General features: G+C 39.9%; 1 protein-coding gene across 2 annotated transcripts in view; it reads left to right on the top strand.

Annotated features, from left to right (window-relative positions):
- The window catches only part of LOC134357342 (guanine nucleotide-binding protein G(q) subunit alpha), a 234883-nt gene that overhangs the window by 85713 nt on the left and 131757 nt on the right, over positions 1–17413 (top strand). For both annotated transcript variants that reach the window (XM_063068785.1, XM_063068784.1), the window contains exon 2: positions 11319–11503. In XM_063068785.1, coding sequence (XP_062924855.1) covers positions 11319–11503 — 185 coding nt within the window. The remainder of the gene's footprint in view (positions 1–11318; positions 11504–17413) is intronic.

Raw genomic sequence — 17413 nt, 5'->3', positions numbered from 1 at the left:
GAGATCCTGTCTGTTGTGGCGGATGGAGCGGAGGTGTTTTGATCGAGGCATGGTGCACATAAAGAGGACCTTTTTGAGAAGAGCAGGCTCTGTCAGTAACCTGACTTTGTCTTTTTTTATAGGGCAGGGCACCTGCGGCCCACACCTCCAATCTCATCTCATTGATTGGAACACCTGACTGCAAATAGCTCTTGTAGAATGCATTATCCCAGAGGGTCACATACTTTTTTGAACCTAGACTATTTGTGATTGTTGAAATGGTGTACTCAGTATTGAGGAGAAATAGTACAAATATTCGTGTGTTACTAGTTTAGGCAGATTATGTTTGTCTAATAATGTGACTTAGATGAAATTCAGACCTCATTTCCTGAGTAACTAATGCAGAAAACCAGGAATTGCAAAGAGTTAACCTTTTTCTTGCAACTGTATGTCTTGTAAGGTTGACTAGGTGCTCGAAAACAGAGTGGAGAGCCAGTGAGATTACATTTGTTGTGGACCTGTTGTGGTTGTTGAATTGCGATGGGTCTGGATCCTTGCTCAGGCAAGGGTTAATTCTAGTCCTAGCCAGCTTCTTGAAGCACTTTATTATGGTAGATGTGCTATAATGGGCAATAGTCATTGAGCCAGCTTCTCCTGCTCCTCTTGGGCACTGGAATATGATTTGTGCCCTTTTGAAGTAGGTGGGAACTTCAAACCACAACCAGTTGGTCACCACAGATTTTAAGCACCTGCCCAGGTACACTGTCAGGGCCTAATGCATTGCAAGGGTGCACCCTCGTTCAGGATGCTCAGATATTGGCTTCAAAGTCAGAGATCACAGCATCACTGGATGCTGTGGGGATTCACACAGTGGTAGTGTTATTTTCCCTTTCAGAGTGTGGGTGAAACATACTGAACTTGGGGAGTGAAGTGACACTGCTGTTTATGCTGTTGGGTTTCACCATGCAGAAGGTAATGGCGTGCAACCCTGCCGCAACTGTTGTGCATCTGATCAAATAACTAGCTTCATTGGAACTCGCTTTTCACTTTCATGACCTTCTGCAGGAAATTCTTAGTTTGCTGAGGGCTAGATCTGTGATGTTTAAGAGCAGCAATCCTGAATCCTATATAAAAAAAAAATTGAGGTACAACCTTCTGTAGATTGTACCTGAAAATTTTACAGGAGCAGGATTGCCTGCCTTAAACACCACAAATTTAGCCCTCAGCAAACTGAGAATCTCCTTGTTTATCCATGTCTTCTGGTTTGAATATACCAGATGACTAGAGGCTTGTTATTTTAAGCTGTATTATGGGTAGACACTTAGGAATAATAAGTGGGAAAGGAACAAACGGACATGGGTGTTTTCACAATAAATTGTTGCAAGTGATATGACATTTGCTGTTTTTTAAAATTTTGTTGTTTATGGAAACAAATTGGGTATTTGATCTGAAACAAATGTAATCATCAGCAGAATATGGTGTGTCTCTAGATATGATACCTAACGTTGGATATAATGCAAAACCATGTCTTGCCCAATACAATTTTTTAAATAATTGAATATGAGCTAAATGATCTACAGAAACTTTGGGTTCAACTTGAAATTTCCAGAGCTAGTTGACTAAGCAAAGCAATGACTCTTAATCAGAGCAAAGAGCAAAATTTATCTTTTTCATAATCTGCAGGTTTGGCTACTTCAGAGCACTTAAAATAAGTCTATTGTCAGAATCTTTAATCAAATGTGGTGTAATGTTGGTACATTTTAAACTCTGGATGTTTGGGCATCCTTCTGCTACAATTCCAGTCAATTTTAAATTGTTTATTGTTTATAAATGAGAGATAGCATCCCGATTATTGGTCTTCAATATTTGGTGCAGTTGCTAATATGCTGATAAGATTCCGGCAACAATATGTGAAGACATGCTCTCAGACTTGCTGTGCTGGTACTTCTACAGCAATGTTATTTACCCAACAATGTAGAAAATTGCCCTGGTATGTCCTGTCCACAAGAAGCAAGACAACCCAGCTAATTGTAGGGTCAATTGATAGTATTAATGAGTCGCATTTGCTCATCCACATCTCAGTTGCAGTTCATCTCTGCTGGAACATGGAACAAGTACAGCACACAGGCAGTTCTTTTAGCCCACTGTGTCTTTGTTAAACAATTTAAATTAATTTGTCTATTTATGCCATCATATTTGCTTCTATCACCTTCTTGGTCTATCTACCCTGTCCGTGCCTCATAATTTTATATGCTTCTATCAGTCACCCTTTAGCCTCTGACACTCCAGAGAAAATATTCAAATTTATCCAAATTCTCCTTGTAGCTAATACACTCCAATACAGCCAACATCCCTCTGAACCTCTTTTGCACCATCTTCAAAGCCTCATCCTTCCTTCCTTTCATGAAGTGATCAATACTACATGCAAATATGGCCTACCTAGATTTTTATATAGCTAGGACCTGACTTTTCAACTTTCGTGCTTTGTTTGTCACTCGATCTAGAATTGCCACTTTCAGGGAGCAATGGACTTGCACTCCAAGATCTCTCTCTGTATATTAATGCTGCTAAGGATCCAGCCATTTACTATATACATCCTTCTTACATTTGATCTCCCAAAGTGCAACATCTTACAATTGTCCATATTAAACTCAATCTGCCAGCTCTTCACCCATATTTCCAGCTGATCTATTCTTTGACAAACTTTCTTACTATTCACAGTTCTGAAAATTTTCATGTCAAACAAAAAAACATTTCCTCAAGGTAGGATCCCAGACCAGGGTGTCTTCACCTACTTCATGAAAACCCTCTCCTCAATTGCTCAGGTGCTGTACTCATCAGATATTGAAGCAGTCCATATCCAAATTCAGCAAGACCTGGACAATGTCTAGGGCTGGGCTGATGTGTGGCACCATGTTACTTGCCATCTAGGTGCTTGGCATTAACTATATCTAACAAGATGTTACCCTCTGACATTAATAGCATTGCCATTTCTGAAACCCGCCGCTCTCAGTATACGATTGACGAGAAACAAGACTGGAGTAACCGTATATACAAGATAGCTACAAGAGCAGAGTTAGGAATGCTACAGTGAGTAACTACCCTAACTCCTGAAAGCCTGTCCACTGTCGAGCAGCTTTAGTGAGATTCAGGAAGCTTGGCACCGTACAGGACACAGCAACTCACTTGATAAGCACCCAATCCACACCATTCATTCATTCATTCCACCACTGACACACAGCAATAACAGTTTGTACCATGTTCATTATGTACTGCAGCAACTCACAAAGACTCGTTAGACAGCACCCTACAAACCCACAATCTCTACCAGCTGGAAGGGTGAGGATAGTCAAAGCATAAGAATGCCACAACTTGGAATTTGCCCTCAAGCCACACATTATTCTGTTTCAAAGTATATCACTGCTTGTTCACTATCGCTGGGTCAAAATCCTGAAATTCTTCCCTTGCAACATTGTGAGTATACCCGCAGTTCAAGGACTGTAGCAGTTCAAGAGAGCAGCTTGCCACTACCTTCTCAAGAGCAATTAGGTATGGACAATTACGGTAAATGCTGGCTCAGCCTGTGAAACCCGCACTACTTGCTTGAATAAAGCAAAATTATTTATACCAGAAATAAATTAGATGAAAAGGAAAGTGCTAGATTTAGGCAGAAGATGTTAAAATTGGAAGGGAATTATTTGGGAGGAAACTTTTACACATTTTCAGATTCTGTATACAAATGTACAAGTATACAAGGTTCAGTAATTTTAACTAATTTACTCTGCAGTTCTTTTTTTTCGAAGGCTCTGTTTCACCATTAATCAAATTACAAAGTTAATCCCATTGAAACAGTTTTGGATAAAAACCAACATCCCAAATGTACCATATTCAAGATTAGTAACTTAGAGTTACATGGTGAAATACAATCAGAAACAGGCTTAATACCACTGACAATACTTCATGAAATTTGTTGTTTTGCGGTAGCAATACATTGCAATCATCATCATCGTCATCAGGTGCCGTGCCCAGTTTGAGCTTTGACTGCTGTGGCCTACACACTCCTGTTTCGGGTCAAGTGGAACAATTCATTGGTATTCATTTCCAGTTCTCTAGTTGCTGTCTCCATCATCATTTGTCTTTGTCTTCCTCTTGCTTTCTTCCCTTCAATCTTTCCCATAATTACTGTGCATTCTAACTCCGCTTTCCTAATCACATGTCCAATGAAGTTACGTTGCCTTTTCATGATCTCATACATTATTTCTCTTTTTGTGTTTGCTCTGTTTGTGACATCCTCGTTAGATATTCGTTTTGTCCATGATAGTCTTTGCATCCTCCTCAAAAACCACATCTCTGCTGCTTCAATTCATTTCCTCATGTTGCTAGGTATTCTCCAACATTCTGAGCCATATAACATAACTGGATAAATGTAACATTTCAGTATTCTGAGGTGGGTTGTCATGCCTAGTTTAGTATTGGTCAGTATACTTTTCATTCTTGTAAAGTTGTCTTTTGCCATCCCTATTCTTCTTTTGATGTCCATATCACACCTGCCATCTGATGTCACCCAGCTTCCTAAATAGCAAAAGTTCTGTGCTTGTTTTATGTTTTCTCTGTTTATTCTCAGCCTGCAGATAGGATTCTCCTTTTTGGATATCACCATACATTGTCTTTTTGCAATTGATAGACCCATTTTTGCACGTTCTTCAACAACTATATCAATTAAGTTTTGTAGTTCTTCCTCCCTACTTGCAATTAACAGTGTCATTTGCATATCCGAAATTACTGATGTTTTCTCTGCCAACTTTGATTCCTAAGATGTTTCTTATTTTTTGCAATATTGTTTCACTGTACACATTAAATAAATCAGAGGAGAAAACACGCCCTCGTCTAACGCCTCTCTTGATTTTCGTAAACGGACTCACTTCTCCATCTATTCTTAGAGCGGCAGTTTGTCCCAGTACAAGGAACAAACATTGTTTGTACTGGGAACAAACATTGCAATACATGATAATTAAAATTATAAATTACGTAAGAAGAATATATAAAGAAATGAATTAAATAGTAGTACAAATGGGGAAGAAGAAATAGTAATGAAGTGTTCATGGATTCACTGTCCATACAGAAATCTGATGGTGAAGGGGAAGCAGCTGTTTCTGATGGTAGCCATGAGAAAAGGGCATGTCCTGGGTAATAGCCAGCTGCTGGTGTAGTGGTATCCACTCTGGACTTCGAGATGAGTGGTCCCAGGTTCAAATCTGGCCATCTTGCGCGCTATTCACCCGTGCTGGGTTGAGCATTGAGCTAACAACTTGGCGTCATAAAAAACAAACATCGAGTTGCTGCCTGATGTGCCACAGGTATGAAGAAGAACAATAACAACAGACCTTGGGTAATGGGTGTCCTTACTGATGGATGCCACCTTTTTGAGGCATCGCCTTTTGACGATGTCCTCGATACTGATGAGGCTAGTGCCCATAATGGAGCTGGCTGAATTTAAAGCTTTTCTGTTCCTGTGCAATGGCCCTTCCATACCAGAACAGTGGTGCAAGGAGTTACAATGCTTTCCATGGTACATCTGTAGAAATTTGCAAATGTCTTCGTTGACATACCAAATCTCCACAAACTGCTAATGAAATATAGACAACGTCATGCCTTCTTTCAAATTGCATTGATGTATTGCACCCACACCAGGATAGATCTTCAGAGATGTTTATACCCAGGAACTTGAAACTGCTCACTCTTTCCACTGCTGATCCCATGATGTGGACTGGTGTGTGTTCCATCGACTTTCCCTTCCTGAAGTCCACAATCAATTCATTGGTCTTCCTACGTTGAGTGCAAAGTTGTAGTTGCAACGCCACTCAACCAGCTGATCTATCTTGCTCCTGTATGCCGCCTCATCACCATGTTAAATTCTGCCAACAATAATTGTTGGCAAATTTACAGGTGGAATTTCAGCTATGCCTTGCTGTACAGTCCTGGATACAGAGACAGTAGAGCAGTGCACTAAGCAGATATCTTTGAGGTATGCCAATGTTGAATATCAGTGAGGAGATGTTATTTGCGAATCACACAGACTGTGCTCTTCCGGTGAGGGAGTAAAGATCCAGTTGCAGAGGCAGGTACAGAGGCCCAGTTTTGGAGCTTATTGATTCAAAATGGTATGATTTTGTTGTAGATTGAACTGTAATCAATAAACAGCAGCCTGACATAAATCCAGGTGATCCAAGGCCAAGGTCAGAGACAATGAGATTGCATCCATTTTAGATGTGTCCATGTACTTGCAGGAGATGATTCTAGCCATGACCAGCTTCACAAAGCGCTTCGACACAGTCGATGTGAGTGCCACTGGGCGATAGACATCGAGGCAGCTCACCCTGCTTGTCTTGGGCATTGGTATGGTTGTTTCCCTTTTGAAGCAGGTGGGAACCTCTGACTACAGCAGTGGGAGAATGAAAATATCCTTGAACCACTAATTAGTTAGCACATGTTTTGAGAGCCCGACCAGGTACACCATTGGGTGAATCCCTTGGTGGGTCATCTTTCAAGAGGTGTACTGATGTTGGCCTCTGAGACAGAGATCACAAGGTCATCAGATGCTGCAGGAACTCCACAGGTGTAATTTTATTCTCCCTTTCGCAGCATGTATATCATCTGAGAATGAAACACCATAGCCATTCATGATGTTAGGATTTCTTTGTAGGAAGTCATGGCCTGCAAACCCTGCCATAGCAGATGTGTAACCAATTCCATTTCTAATCTCGATCAGGTTTCTTCTTGCACTCTTAAAATAGCCTCCTGTAGGTCTTACCTGGACATCTTGTAGAGCTCTGACTGCATATTTGCATTTAAAAATTTTTCCTTGCTCTGATCATTTTTAATTAGTTTTGGATGTCATTCCAGAGCATGGATTGTGATTAAGATATCTGCGTCTCATTGGGCAAAAGAAGGGGTAATTCAAGGAGGAACAATAGAGTGCAGTTGGAGCTGTGGAGTTATTGGAGATTAGAAATGGTAATGGATTATGCCATGAAGTGATTAAAAAGGAACCTGGATGCAGGGTAAAGAAGTTTGGCTGATAACAAGTGCCATTGATAGGCAGTGGAAATTAAAATAATGTATCAGTCAAACCTGGAACCAAATAGGACATGAGCAACTGATTTTGGATGTGTGAAAATGTGTAGAGAGTGGAAGTAGATACAGGCCAGTGAAGTATTTAAAAAAAGGTCTGTTGGGAGCTGACATAAGTAGCTGAGACTTTTAAGTGGCAGATTGTATGAAAGCTGGAGATGGATGCTTTAACTGACACACGAGACTGCAAATGGTGGAATCTGGTGCAACACAGAAGCTGCTGGAGGAACTCAGTAGACCAAGCAGCATTGATTTTGAAGGGAATTGTTGAAGCAGTGTTTTAACCCTCAATGTTGACAATTTCTTTCCTCGCACTGATGCTGCTCGACCTGCTGAGTTCCTCCGATGTTGTAAATAAAACTTTGAAGTTCCAGCACACACAAAATGCAGGAGGAACTCAGCACGTCAGGCAGAATCTACAGAGGGGAAGAATCAATGTTTCAGGCGGAGACCTTTCATTAGGACTGGAAAGGAAGGGAGCAGAAGCCAGAATAAGCCCCTCCATAAATGCTACCTGACTTGTTGAGTTCATCAGCATTTTGGGTGGGTTGCTGAAGATTTCCAGCATCTGCAGAATCTCTGGTTTATTGAAATTGCAAACGGCCTGTGTCACTCTGAGGTAGTGATTGCAATTTGGGATTATATTGGTATCGTGGGTATGGAGTTTGAGACCAGAAACAATGCTTTCGGTATTCCCAATTATCTATCCTGCACTTTGCTTACCAGGAGCACATTGGAAATGATGATGCTGTCATTTACCTGCTGAACAGAGCCTGCTCCCATTTTGGATAAGCAGGGCAGCACTGTGAGGATAATGTTTTTTGATTTCTCCAGTGCCTTCAATACCATATTGCTGGGGGAAACACTCCATTCAGTGCAGATTGGCACTGCCATTTTATCCTGGATTATGGACTACCTGACTGGCAAACCACAGTTTGTGTGGCTTCAGAGCTGTGTGTCAGGCAAGGCTATCAGCAGCACTGGGGCTTCACAGGTGACTGTAATGGCTTCCTTTCTGTTTACCCTGTATACCTCGAACTTTAGATACAGCACTGAGTCATGCTATCTGCAGAAATTCTCTGATAACTCAGCAATAGTTGGGTGTATAAAGGGAGTACGGGAGGATGAATACAGGGCCCCTGTGGAGGACTTTGTCAGATGGTGCAAGCTGAGTCATCTGCAGCTCAACATCAGTAATACAATGCAGGTGGCAGACTTTAGGAGGACTAAGTCAGCACTGCTCTCTGTCACTATTGATGGTGAGGACGTGATGTGGTGAGGAGCTACAAATACTTGGGGGTGCACCTGGATGACAGACTGGAGTGAAGTACCAACACGGAGACTGAGTACAAGCAGGGCTGGAGTTGCCTCTACTTCCTGAAGCAACTAAGGTCCTTTGGAGTATGCAGCCTCTCCTTCACATGTTCTACCAATCTGTTGTTGCCAGTACAGTCTTCTATGTGGTGGTGTGCTGGGGCAATGGCATCAACACGGGTGATGCCAACAGGCTCAATAAACTGGTTAGAAAGGCTGGCTCTGTTATAGGAGTCAAACTGGACACACTGGAGGCTATGGTGGAACAAAGGACCCTGCGTAAAATCCTGGTAATTCTGGATAATGTTTTTTACAGAGGAGCACTTTTAGTAATGGACTAAGACAACTGCACTACTCCAAAGAGCACTATATGAGGTCATTCTTACCCTCTGCCATTAGGCTCTATAGTGAGTCAACCTGTAGCTGAGGAAGTGATGTTAGACTGTTTGTGGTAACTTATTTTTTATTCTTTCTACTTCCCTTCTAATATTTATATCTGTGCACTTGTAATGCTACTGTGACACTGTAATTTCCTTTGAGATGAATAAAGTATCCATCTATCTATTGAAATTAAACAATAGAATTGTATACAGTAAGATTGTATATAAGATCATAGGACTGTAAAATATAGGATGTAAGATAGAGCAGAATTAGGCCATGTTACCCATCGAGTCTGCTCCGCTGTTTTGTCATGGCTGATTCATTTCCCTCCTCGCCCCAATCTCCTGCCTTCTCTCCGTATCCTTTCATGCCCTGACTAATCAAGAATCTATCAACCTCTGTCTTAAATACACCAAATGACTTTGCCTCCACAGCCACCTGTGGCAATAAATTCCACAGATTCACCGCTCTCTGGCTAAAGAAATTCCTCTTCATCTCTGTTCTAAATAGACACCCCTCTATTCTGAGGCTGTGTCCTCTAGTTTTAGCCTCCCCCAACAAAGAAAGCATCCTCTTGACATCCACTCTATCGAAGACTTTTAACATTCAATAGATTCCAATAAGGTTTCCCCTCGTTCTTCTGAATTCCAGTGAGTGCAGGCCCAGAGCCATTAAACTCTCCTCATATGATATGCTTTTCAATCCCAGAATCATTTTTCTGAACCTCCTTTGAACCTTCTCCAATGTCAGCACGTCCTTTCTTAGATAAGGGGCCCCAAACTGCTCACAATGCTTCAAGTGAGGCCTCAGCAATGCTTTATAAAGTCTCAACGTTACGTGTGTTGGAGCTTGTTCTCGTGTCTTCATACGTTCAGCCTCAGCATAAAGGGGAGGAAACAAAACCGACGTGAGTACTTGTATTGCTGTTTGGGGGAATGAGGAGACCACACTGCTGCATGGGTTGCCAGCAAGGAAAAGGTAAGTGGTAGAGGCAGCTAACTGGAAAATGGTTGTGAAGGGTATGAAAGTTTAGTACAGTTTTATATGATGGTTTTATGAACCTTGTGAATATGCTGTGAATTTATTTAAGATATTTGTAAGGGATGAGAACAGCAGAGTATGTCGAGTCCTCTGGAATTTGATGTACACTTCTTAAAAATGATTGAAGGATTCAAATGTCAATGAAGATCATGCTTTTAATATACTTCTGGCTGCAAAAGTCAGTGGTATCTCTTTTATAGCAGCATGAGGTTAGAAACATTTGGTAGGGTAGAACACATAATCCCTGCATAATTGAAGACAGAGGTAAACATTTTAAACTTGGAGCTTTGCTGTCATTTTCCAGTGTACCAAATAGTTTTTTTGCCAAGGCTATGACTAAGACGTGAATCTTCAAAGTGGATCAGCAAAAATATGGTTGTAGAACCAGTTCTCTAAATGTCCGAAGTGCTGATTTTATGCCATGTGATCTGAGCCCCTATGCTGTAAAGAGCCAACTATTTTGATTATTTTTAGTATTTGAGCTTCCATCTCGTACATTATGAGAGCTGACCTACTTTGGGAACCATTTCATTTGATTGAACTGCTCAAGTTATTTTTTTGTTCCCTTCTCGACTTGGCTAGAGATGTTGATGATGCACCATGAAAGAAATGGTTAGGTTTTTTCCTGAAAACAATCCATTGCCAAACAGATAATTTCTACAGAAAGCAATTGATATGAGACAAGTTCTTTTTATTATGCCTGTACGTTCAGTGCAGTGTAATTAATTGCACACTACTTTTATTTAAAAAAGTTAATAATAACTTCAGTCTCTTTAAAGGTCTACATCAATACATAATTAGCGCCAGTTACATTTCTAAGGCATTTGTTTAACTATTCCCAAAACAAGTTGTTGATGGTGATGTAGGTTATTATATCAAATTTGTCACCATCTTTTTCAGTGCAAAGTAGGTGCAAAGTTTAACTTCTGGAACAATATGGAAAGTAGTAAGTGTTTGTTGTGCTTCCTGGTTAGTTTGCATTGTTTTAAAAAATTAATTTAATGGTAATTATTTTCAGATATATTGGAATATGAGCTGTACAAAGAGATAATTAGAGAACAACAATTAAGGCTAAACTTCATGTCTTGTCTCAGGATTATTGCTCAGTAGCAAGAATTGGTTTTTAGTTTGTCATACTGTGCTAGTGTGTCAGGTTCTTGAAGAGCTTGAAGGTAAATCACAGTATTTGTGACATTCTTGCTGAATCCAAGAAAATGATTTTCAACAAAGTTGTATTGTATTGCAGTAAAATTTAACACATTCATTTTAGATTAACTCCAAAACAGATTTAGCAAATATTGTGCAAAATAAAAGCATGTTTGATATTTTCTTATTTAATTATAAAGTATTTAATTAAAGCTCTGTCATGGCAAGGTTGACTGCAGTGTGATTTGATTCGGTATAATTCCTGTTCAGATTTACTGAGTAGAAATGAGCGTTATTGACTCTGTGTGCTTTGTTTGTTTTCTCAGGCACTGGTGAAAGTGGCAAGAGCACATTCATCAAACAGATGCGAATCATCCATGGTACAGGGTACTCCGATGAGGACAAACGAGGTTTCACAAAGCTGGTCTATCAGAATATCTTCACTGCTATGCAGGCTATGATCAGAGCAATGGATACACTCAAAATACAGTACAAATATGACTATAATAAGGTAAATTGGTGCTAAAGTATATTTCATAAATATAGATTATTTTCTTTGAATTTTTATCTTTACTAAGTGTACTTGAAATATTTCATGCACCAGATTTGTCAAGCCCCTCTAAAAAAACTGAAATAATTTACTTCATTCAAAATGGCCACAATCCAAATGTTTGTTTTTGTTTTCATGAGTGGTTGCTGCTGTAAGTTTATATTTATTATGAAATAAAAATTTTAAACTTAACATTATTGATACTTGTTCTCAGTGCTAAACTCAATATAATTGATACGGAATTTTAACTTGGTATTAAAAAAATAAAGGCACACTTTATCATGAGTGACATCCTGAACCATTTTTGAAGAAAAGTTTGTATGGGAAGGTAAGCATGATTACTTGGAACTCGAGTCTGATAGTTTGTGCAGAAAAATACGATTCCACTTGTGATTTTGAATAAATGTTGGCTGGCAAAGGTTACAAATTCAGACTTTGGCTTATGCAACATGTTGATGTGTGTGTTGATATTTCCCACAACTATGAAATTCATTGTCGGGAATTTTTTATCCAGATTTGTTCTTGGAGCCAATTTTTTTTTCAATTTAGTATGGCAGTTGTCAGTATCAGCATCAAAAGAATTGATCAACACCTCATGTCAGTTGGAAGAAGTCATGGTCATGTTGGAGGGGATGAGATTGCAACTTGCACTAGTCTCCCAGACTTGGAGGCACCAGGAGGAAATTGACAGACTTCATGGTGTGCTTGTTGATTCCCAGAAAATGATTTCTATTAAATTTGCATCATATTGTGGTAAGAGGTAAATGTCTAGGTTAATAATAGTTAGAAGTCAATAGAGAATATATGCAGAAGCAGCACACACAAAATGCAGGAACTGAGCAGGTCAGGCAGCATCCCTCCACAGATGCAGGCTGACCTGCTGATTTCCTCCAGCATTTTGTGTGTGTGTGTTTTTTCCCCAGATTTCCAGCGTCCACTGACACTTGTGTGTCCAGAATACGTGCAGGAATATATTTGTATTCTGTAATGTGGAATTTGTTTGATATTTTTATGTTATTTTCTTCATCAGTCAGTTTTGATGGTGAGGCTGGAGTAGGTTGGTTTGCTCTGGAATTGAGTCAACGATACTTGCTTCAAGGACAGGTGAAATTGTGGATTTCTAGCTTTGATAAGTTCCTATCTGCTTTCTGCTCTTTTTTGACTGGGCCGTTTGGTTTTGGGGTCATAGACAAGGTCCTGGCAGTAGTAAAGAATCCAGCCATTGTTGTGTTTGTCTGCGAGCTGCATGCCATCCTGCATTCTCTTCTCCAACCTTTTGGTTCATAGATTTGTTGGACTATAGCCTTTTGGGGTTGTAGAGCTATGTCTTTTTCCTAGAGGCATGATAGACTTTCTGTATTGAGAACAGTATGGTTAGTTAATGATTGAATTTCCTGGTCATTAAACCAGACCTTTGTCAGAAAAGCTAAGAGCCTCTATGGTAAACTTCAGGGCAAGCTAGACAGTGTGAATGTTATGGCTCCAAGTGGGTGAGTTGTCATGTTGAAAATGACAGATTGAAAAGAGCAATGTTCATATGGTCCTTAAGAGGAAGAGGATACCAAATGATGTTACCTTTTCCTATTGCACTTACTTCTTATTCACAGTTATTTTGTAAATAACACTATTCTTTGCATTTCTGGTCAGATGCTAACTGCATTTCATTGGCTTTGTATCTGTACTCAGCACAATGACAATAAAGTTGAATCTAATCTAATCTAATGCATTTCTTGCCAGTTCCCCTTGCTCGAGGATCGTGAATTTACTGAATTTGATTGAATTTGCTAAAGAGACTGAATTTATGTTGTTGTATGTCGACCAGGGCTTTTTCAAAGTCTGACTAGAAATCCTCCTTGGCTGTAAGTTCTGGTATTGAGGTGCATGTGGTGTGCTGGCTCCATAGTAGAGTGAATCAGAGAATCATGTGGTGTTCCTTTATCACACAGTTGAAGTCCATGAGTTGCTTGACTAGCTGCTGCTTGACTGGGAAACCCAGTTTGTGCAAATTATATTCCTTTGTTGAGGGTAATCTACTCACCTTGTATTTGAGTCAACCAACTCCTGCATGTTATGTCTCACTTAAGAGTGGTTATGTTGCCAGAATATTGAAGTTCCTGAGCTGTGTTTGTGACACTCAGATCTGTCACTGTTGGAACTGTCCATGAGGGCTTTGATATTCCAGGTCCTGAGCTTCATATTGATGAGAGGAAGTTGCTTGTTTGTACTTGTAAATATGGATGACTATTGCATACCAGCAGGCATGACAAAATATCTTGATGAGGTGATAAGGGGATCAAAATCGGCTGGGGACCAGACTCTGTTGTATACACATGTCAAGGCAAGCATGTTTAGGCAACGATACACACACACACACACACACACACACACACGCACACACATGTGCGCGCACACACCTTCCACCTCATTTTCCTCTACCCACCCACCTCTTGACTCATTTCAACCTCAATATTCTCAGTCTCTGAATCTTTTCTCCTTCACTGTCTCCCTTGCCCCTTGACCCTTCCACCCACCTTCAGCACCCATCCTTACTCCTCTGTCCAATCCTATCACACTTCCCTCACCACGCTTCATTCCTTGATCTTATTACTCTGCATCATTTCTCCACCACTTCCATTTTACTGAGGTTTGCCAGCACAGTGGAAGAACTCGCATACTCTTTCAAAAGTACAGTGTTTCTTTTAAGGGGACTGATAAAACCTTAGCTTTACCCACCATTCAAATAATAACCCAGTGAAATTACCCCTATGTATGTGTTGTATTCTCACATATATAGTTTGAACCCATGAGTTTACAATTCACAGGCAGGTGTTATACAGAACAAACACTTGCTTGTTTTTTGCAATTTTAAGTTTGTGCTGGGACCATTCAAGATCTGCCTCAATCTATAGGAATACTGCATTAGTTCCATTTGAGTTTAAGTATAACGTGACTCTGTTTGAAGTGATTATTATTTTCTGTGAGCTCAATACAATGGCATTTAAAATTATGCATAAATAGAACACAAGGGCAATTTTAAAATATGCATTTACTTCAAGCATACAAATGTGATTACAACAATGCGTTATGCACTGGTGTTAAAAGTTTTATGCAGATGACCAAATTACTTTCTTAATCTGGATGTTAAATGTTCATGGGTGAAATTCATGAGGTTTTAAAATGTTAAATAGTTTGAGTTTTAATTCACTCTCAATTTTGTCTGAGTTATATGTTACACTTTTAATGGGAGTGTTAGATTTAGAGTTACACGTGGAAGGAAAGCCTCACAGCATGTGTAGGAACAAGGTTTTTATCCCGGTGTTTGCAAATTAGTGTGAATTTACTGGATTGTGATAAAAATGAACTTAAAATCCATACTTGGCAATATCATTCTTTTTTCTGAAGTTTGTTTAAGAATAGTATTGTCCCCAGGAGTAATGCCTATCTAAGTTTTCAGTCTCCTGCTGTATTTTAAATGGTTATGCTTTTCCCACTTCACATCCCAGTAACATGCTTACCACTGCAAAACATTTGAGTCCACAATGAAATTTAGCAGTGATGTTTTTAATATTCAATTCTCCTTTGTCTTCAACTCCATTTACACAGAAGTATTTGGTGTACTATAAAAGCTGCTTGTCTTAAGATTGCTTTGTTGCTGATTTCTAATCCTCTGATATTTGTTACACTTGAATGCATTGCAGATTATTGATGAAAAATATTGTTATGAGAATTAAGAAAGAAATACTGATTTTTAACAAACATACTAATGCTGGAAGGTTTTGGCTTTTCATATGAATCATTGAGGCCCATTTAGCACTGTGCTGGTTGGCAAGTGGAAACATGACTTTTTCCCCAAACATCTATCACAGCTTCCCTATCTGCTGGCAGAGTCTGTAGCTAAAAATTGGGTACCAAGTCAAAATGGCTGCTGGGTCTTTGTGTAAAGCTGGATGTGGTACTTGGGCAGCAGTCAGTTTTGTTCTTCAGACAGCACTGCAGCTCTTTGGAGATGTAGCGGGACAGTACTGCCTGCCAGTTACTTTAATATTCATGAAATAGCTGAAGAATGTCGCATGACAATCTTTGTGCTTGTGACAGGAAAATCACTAGAAAATCCTCAAGGCTGTGAACATGGTGGGAATATAGTGGAAAGAAATATTTTTATTCCTCCAGGCTATTCTTCATCTGTTACTCCTCCCCACTACCCAATTTTTTATCTCTCCATTCTCCTTAACTACTTTTCTTCCCACCCTCGCCCATCTTATTGTTCTTGTCCCCTTTCCTTTTATCCTCTTTCATTCTTCCTCTTCTCTAGATATCCCCTTGCTTTCCTTGCCCTCTCCCCTTATACATTTCTATTTGATCCCTTTCCCTGTTCTTTCCTAATCACTTTTTTCATCTTCTCACCTATTCCATTCCGAACATTGCTATTTGCACGTCCTTTATCTTCATTACTCCCTGCTTCCTCAACCTCTCTCTTCATTCCCTTGTTGCTTCCTCCCCTCCCTGCTCTCAGCCTTAGTCTCCTTGTCCTTCCATCAACTCAGCATCTTGAAATGCTGTCTGTGTTTAAGTAACAAAAGATGGTTCATTATTTCTGGAAAATATGTTAAAATGTTGGCTAAATATATTCCTTGAAGATGTGTCACTGCATTCTAATTTCAACCATTATGAATGGTATTTTGTAAACAGTGACGTAACAGTTAGCCTGACTCTGTTACAGTTCGATGTGTCAGAGTTCAGAGTCCAGTCCTGTTTAGGGAGTCTTTGTGCGTCCTCCACATGGAGTGCCTGGATTTTCTCGGGGTCCTCCGGTTTTCTCCCACGGTCCAAGGGTGCACCGTGTTAGTCAATTTGTCATTATAAGTTATCATGTGGTTAGGTTAGGGTTAATTGTTGGGCAGTGTGGCGCAAAGGCCCAGAAAGGTCTACTCCGCACTGTATCTCTAAATAAATAAACAAACGAATTCATTCACTATTCATTCATTGTTTCACTGTTCTGATCCACAGTTAAGTTTATTTTGCACTTTTTTCACAACCTGCTGCAATTGAAATTTAAATTATTTTGAAATTGATTGAACATATTCTGCTTGCTCTAAATGGCTTTTGGTGTTACTTCATGCAGGTTACTGTATTCTGTAAACAGGAGCCAGTCGGATGACATTGAAATGTAACAATGCATCATCCCTGATTCGTGTTTTATTTTCAGAACCTGACATAGCCTGATGGAATTCTTTCTCTCCAAATTCTTGTGACATCTTCTCATTTTGAGCAAATGATGGGAGATTAGCTGAAGAAATATTATTGGCAAATTGCTTTAGTTATTGTCACATGTAGCAAAATGCAAAGAAAGATTTAGTTTTGTCTGCCATCGATACAGATCATTTCAAAACATCAGGTTCATTGAGGTAGTTCAAATGAGAACAAGGAGCAAATGCAGAGTAAAGTGTTACAGAGAGAGTGCAGTGCAGGCAGACAGTAAAATCGAAGGCTGTAACGAGATAGATTGTGAGGTCACCTTATCAAACAAGGAAACCGTTCAGTGGGCCTGTAGCAGTGGGATAGAAGCTGTCCTTGTGCCCAGTGGTACATGCTGTTGGGCTTTTGTATCTTCTGCAACAGATGAAGAGAGAGCATCTGGACCAGGTGAGCTCCTTGATTATGTTATTTGCTGTACTGTGGCAGTAAGAGGTGCGGACGGAGTATATGGAGGAAGGGCTGCTTTCAGTAATGCACTGAGCTCTGCAATTTCTTGTGGTCTTGTGCTGTCTGGCAGAGCAGATGCCACACCAAGCATCCGGATAGGTGCAGCTATAAAAAGCGACAAAGGATCAGCTGAGACTTGACTTAACTACCATTTGCTCCACCGAGTAA

Source organism: Mobula hypostoma, chromosome 16 (genome assembly GCF_963921235.1).
Source record: "Mobula hypostoma chromosome 16, sMobHyp1.1, whole genome shotgun sequence".
Lineage (NCBI taxonomy): Eukaryota > Metazoa > Chordata > Chondrichthyes > Myliobatiformes > Myliobatidae > Mobula > Mobula hypostoma.
Note: the sequence above shows the minus strand (reverse complement) of the source record. Positions and strands in the feature narration are given on the sequence as shown.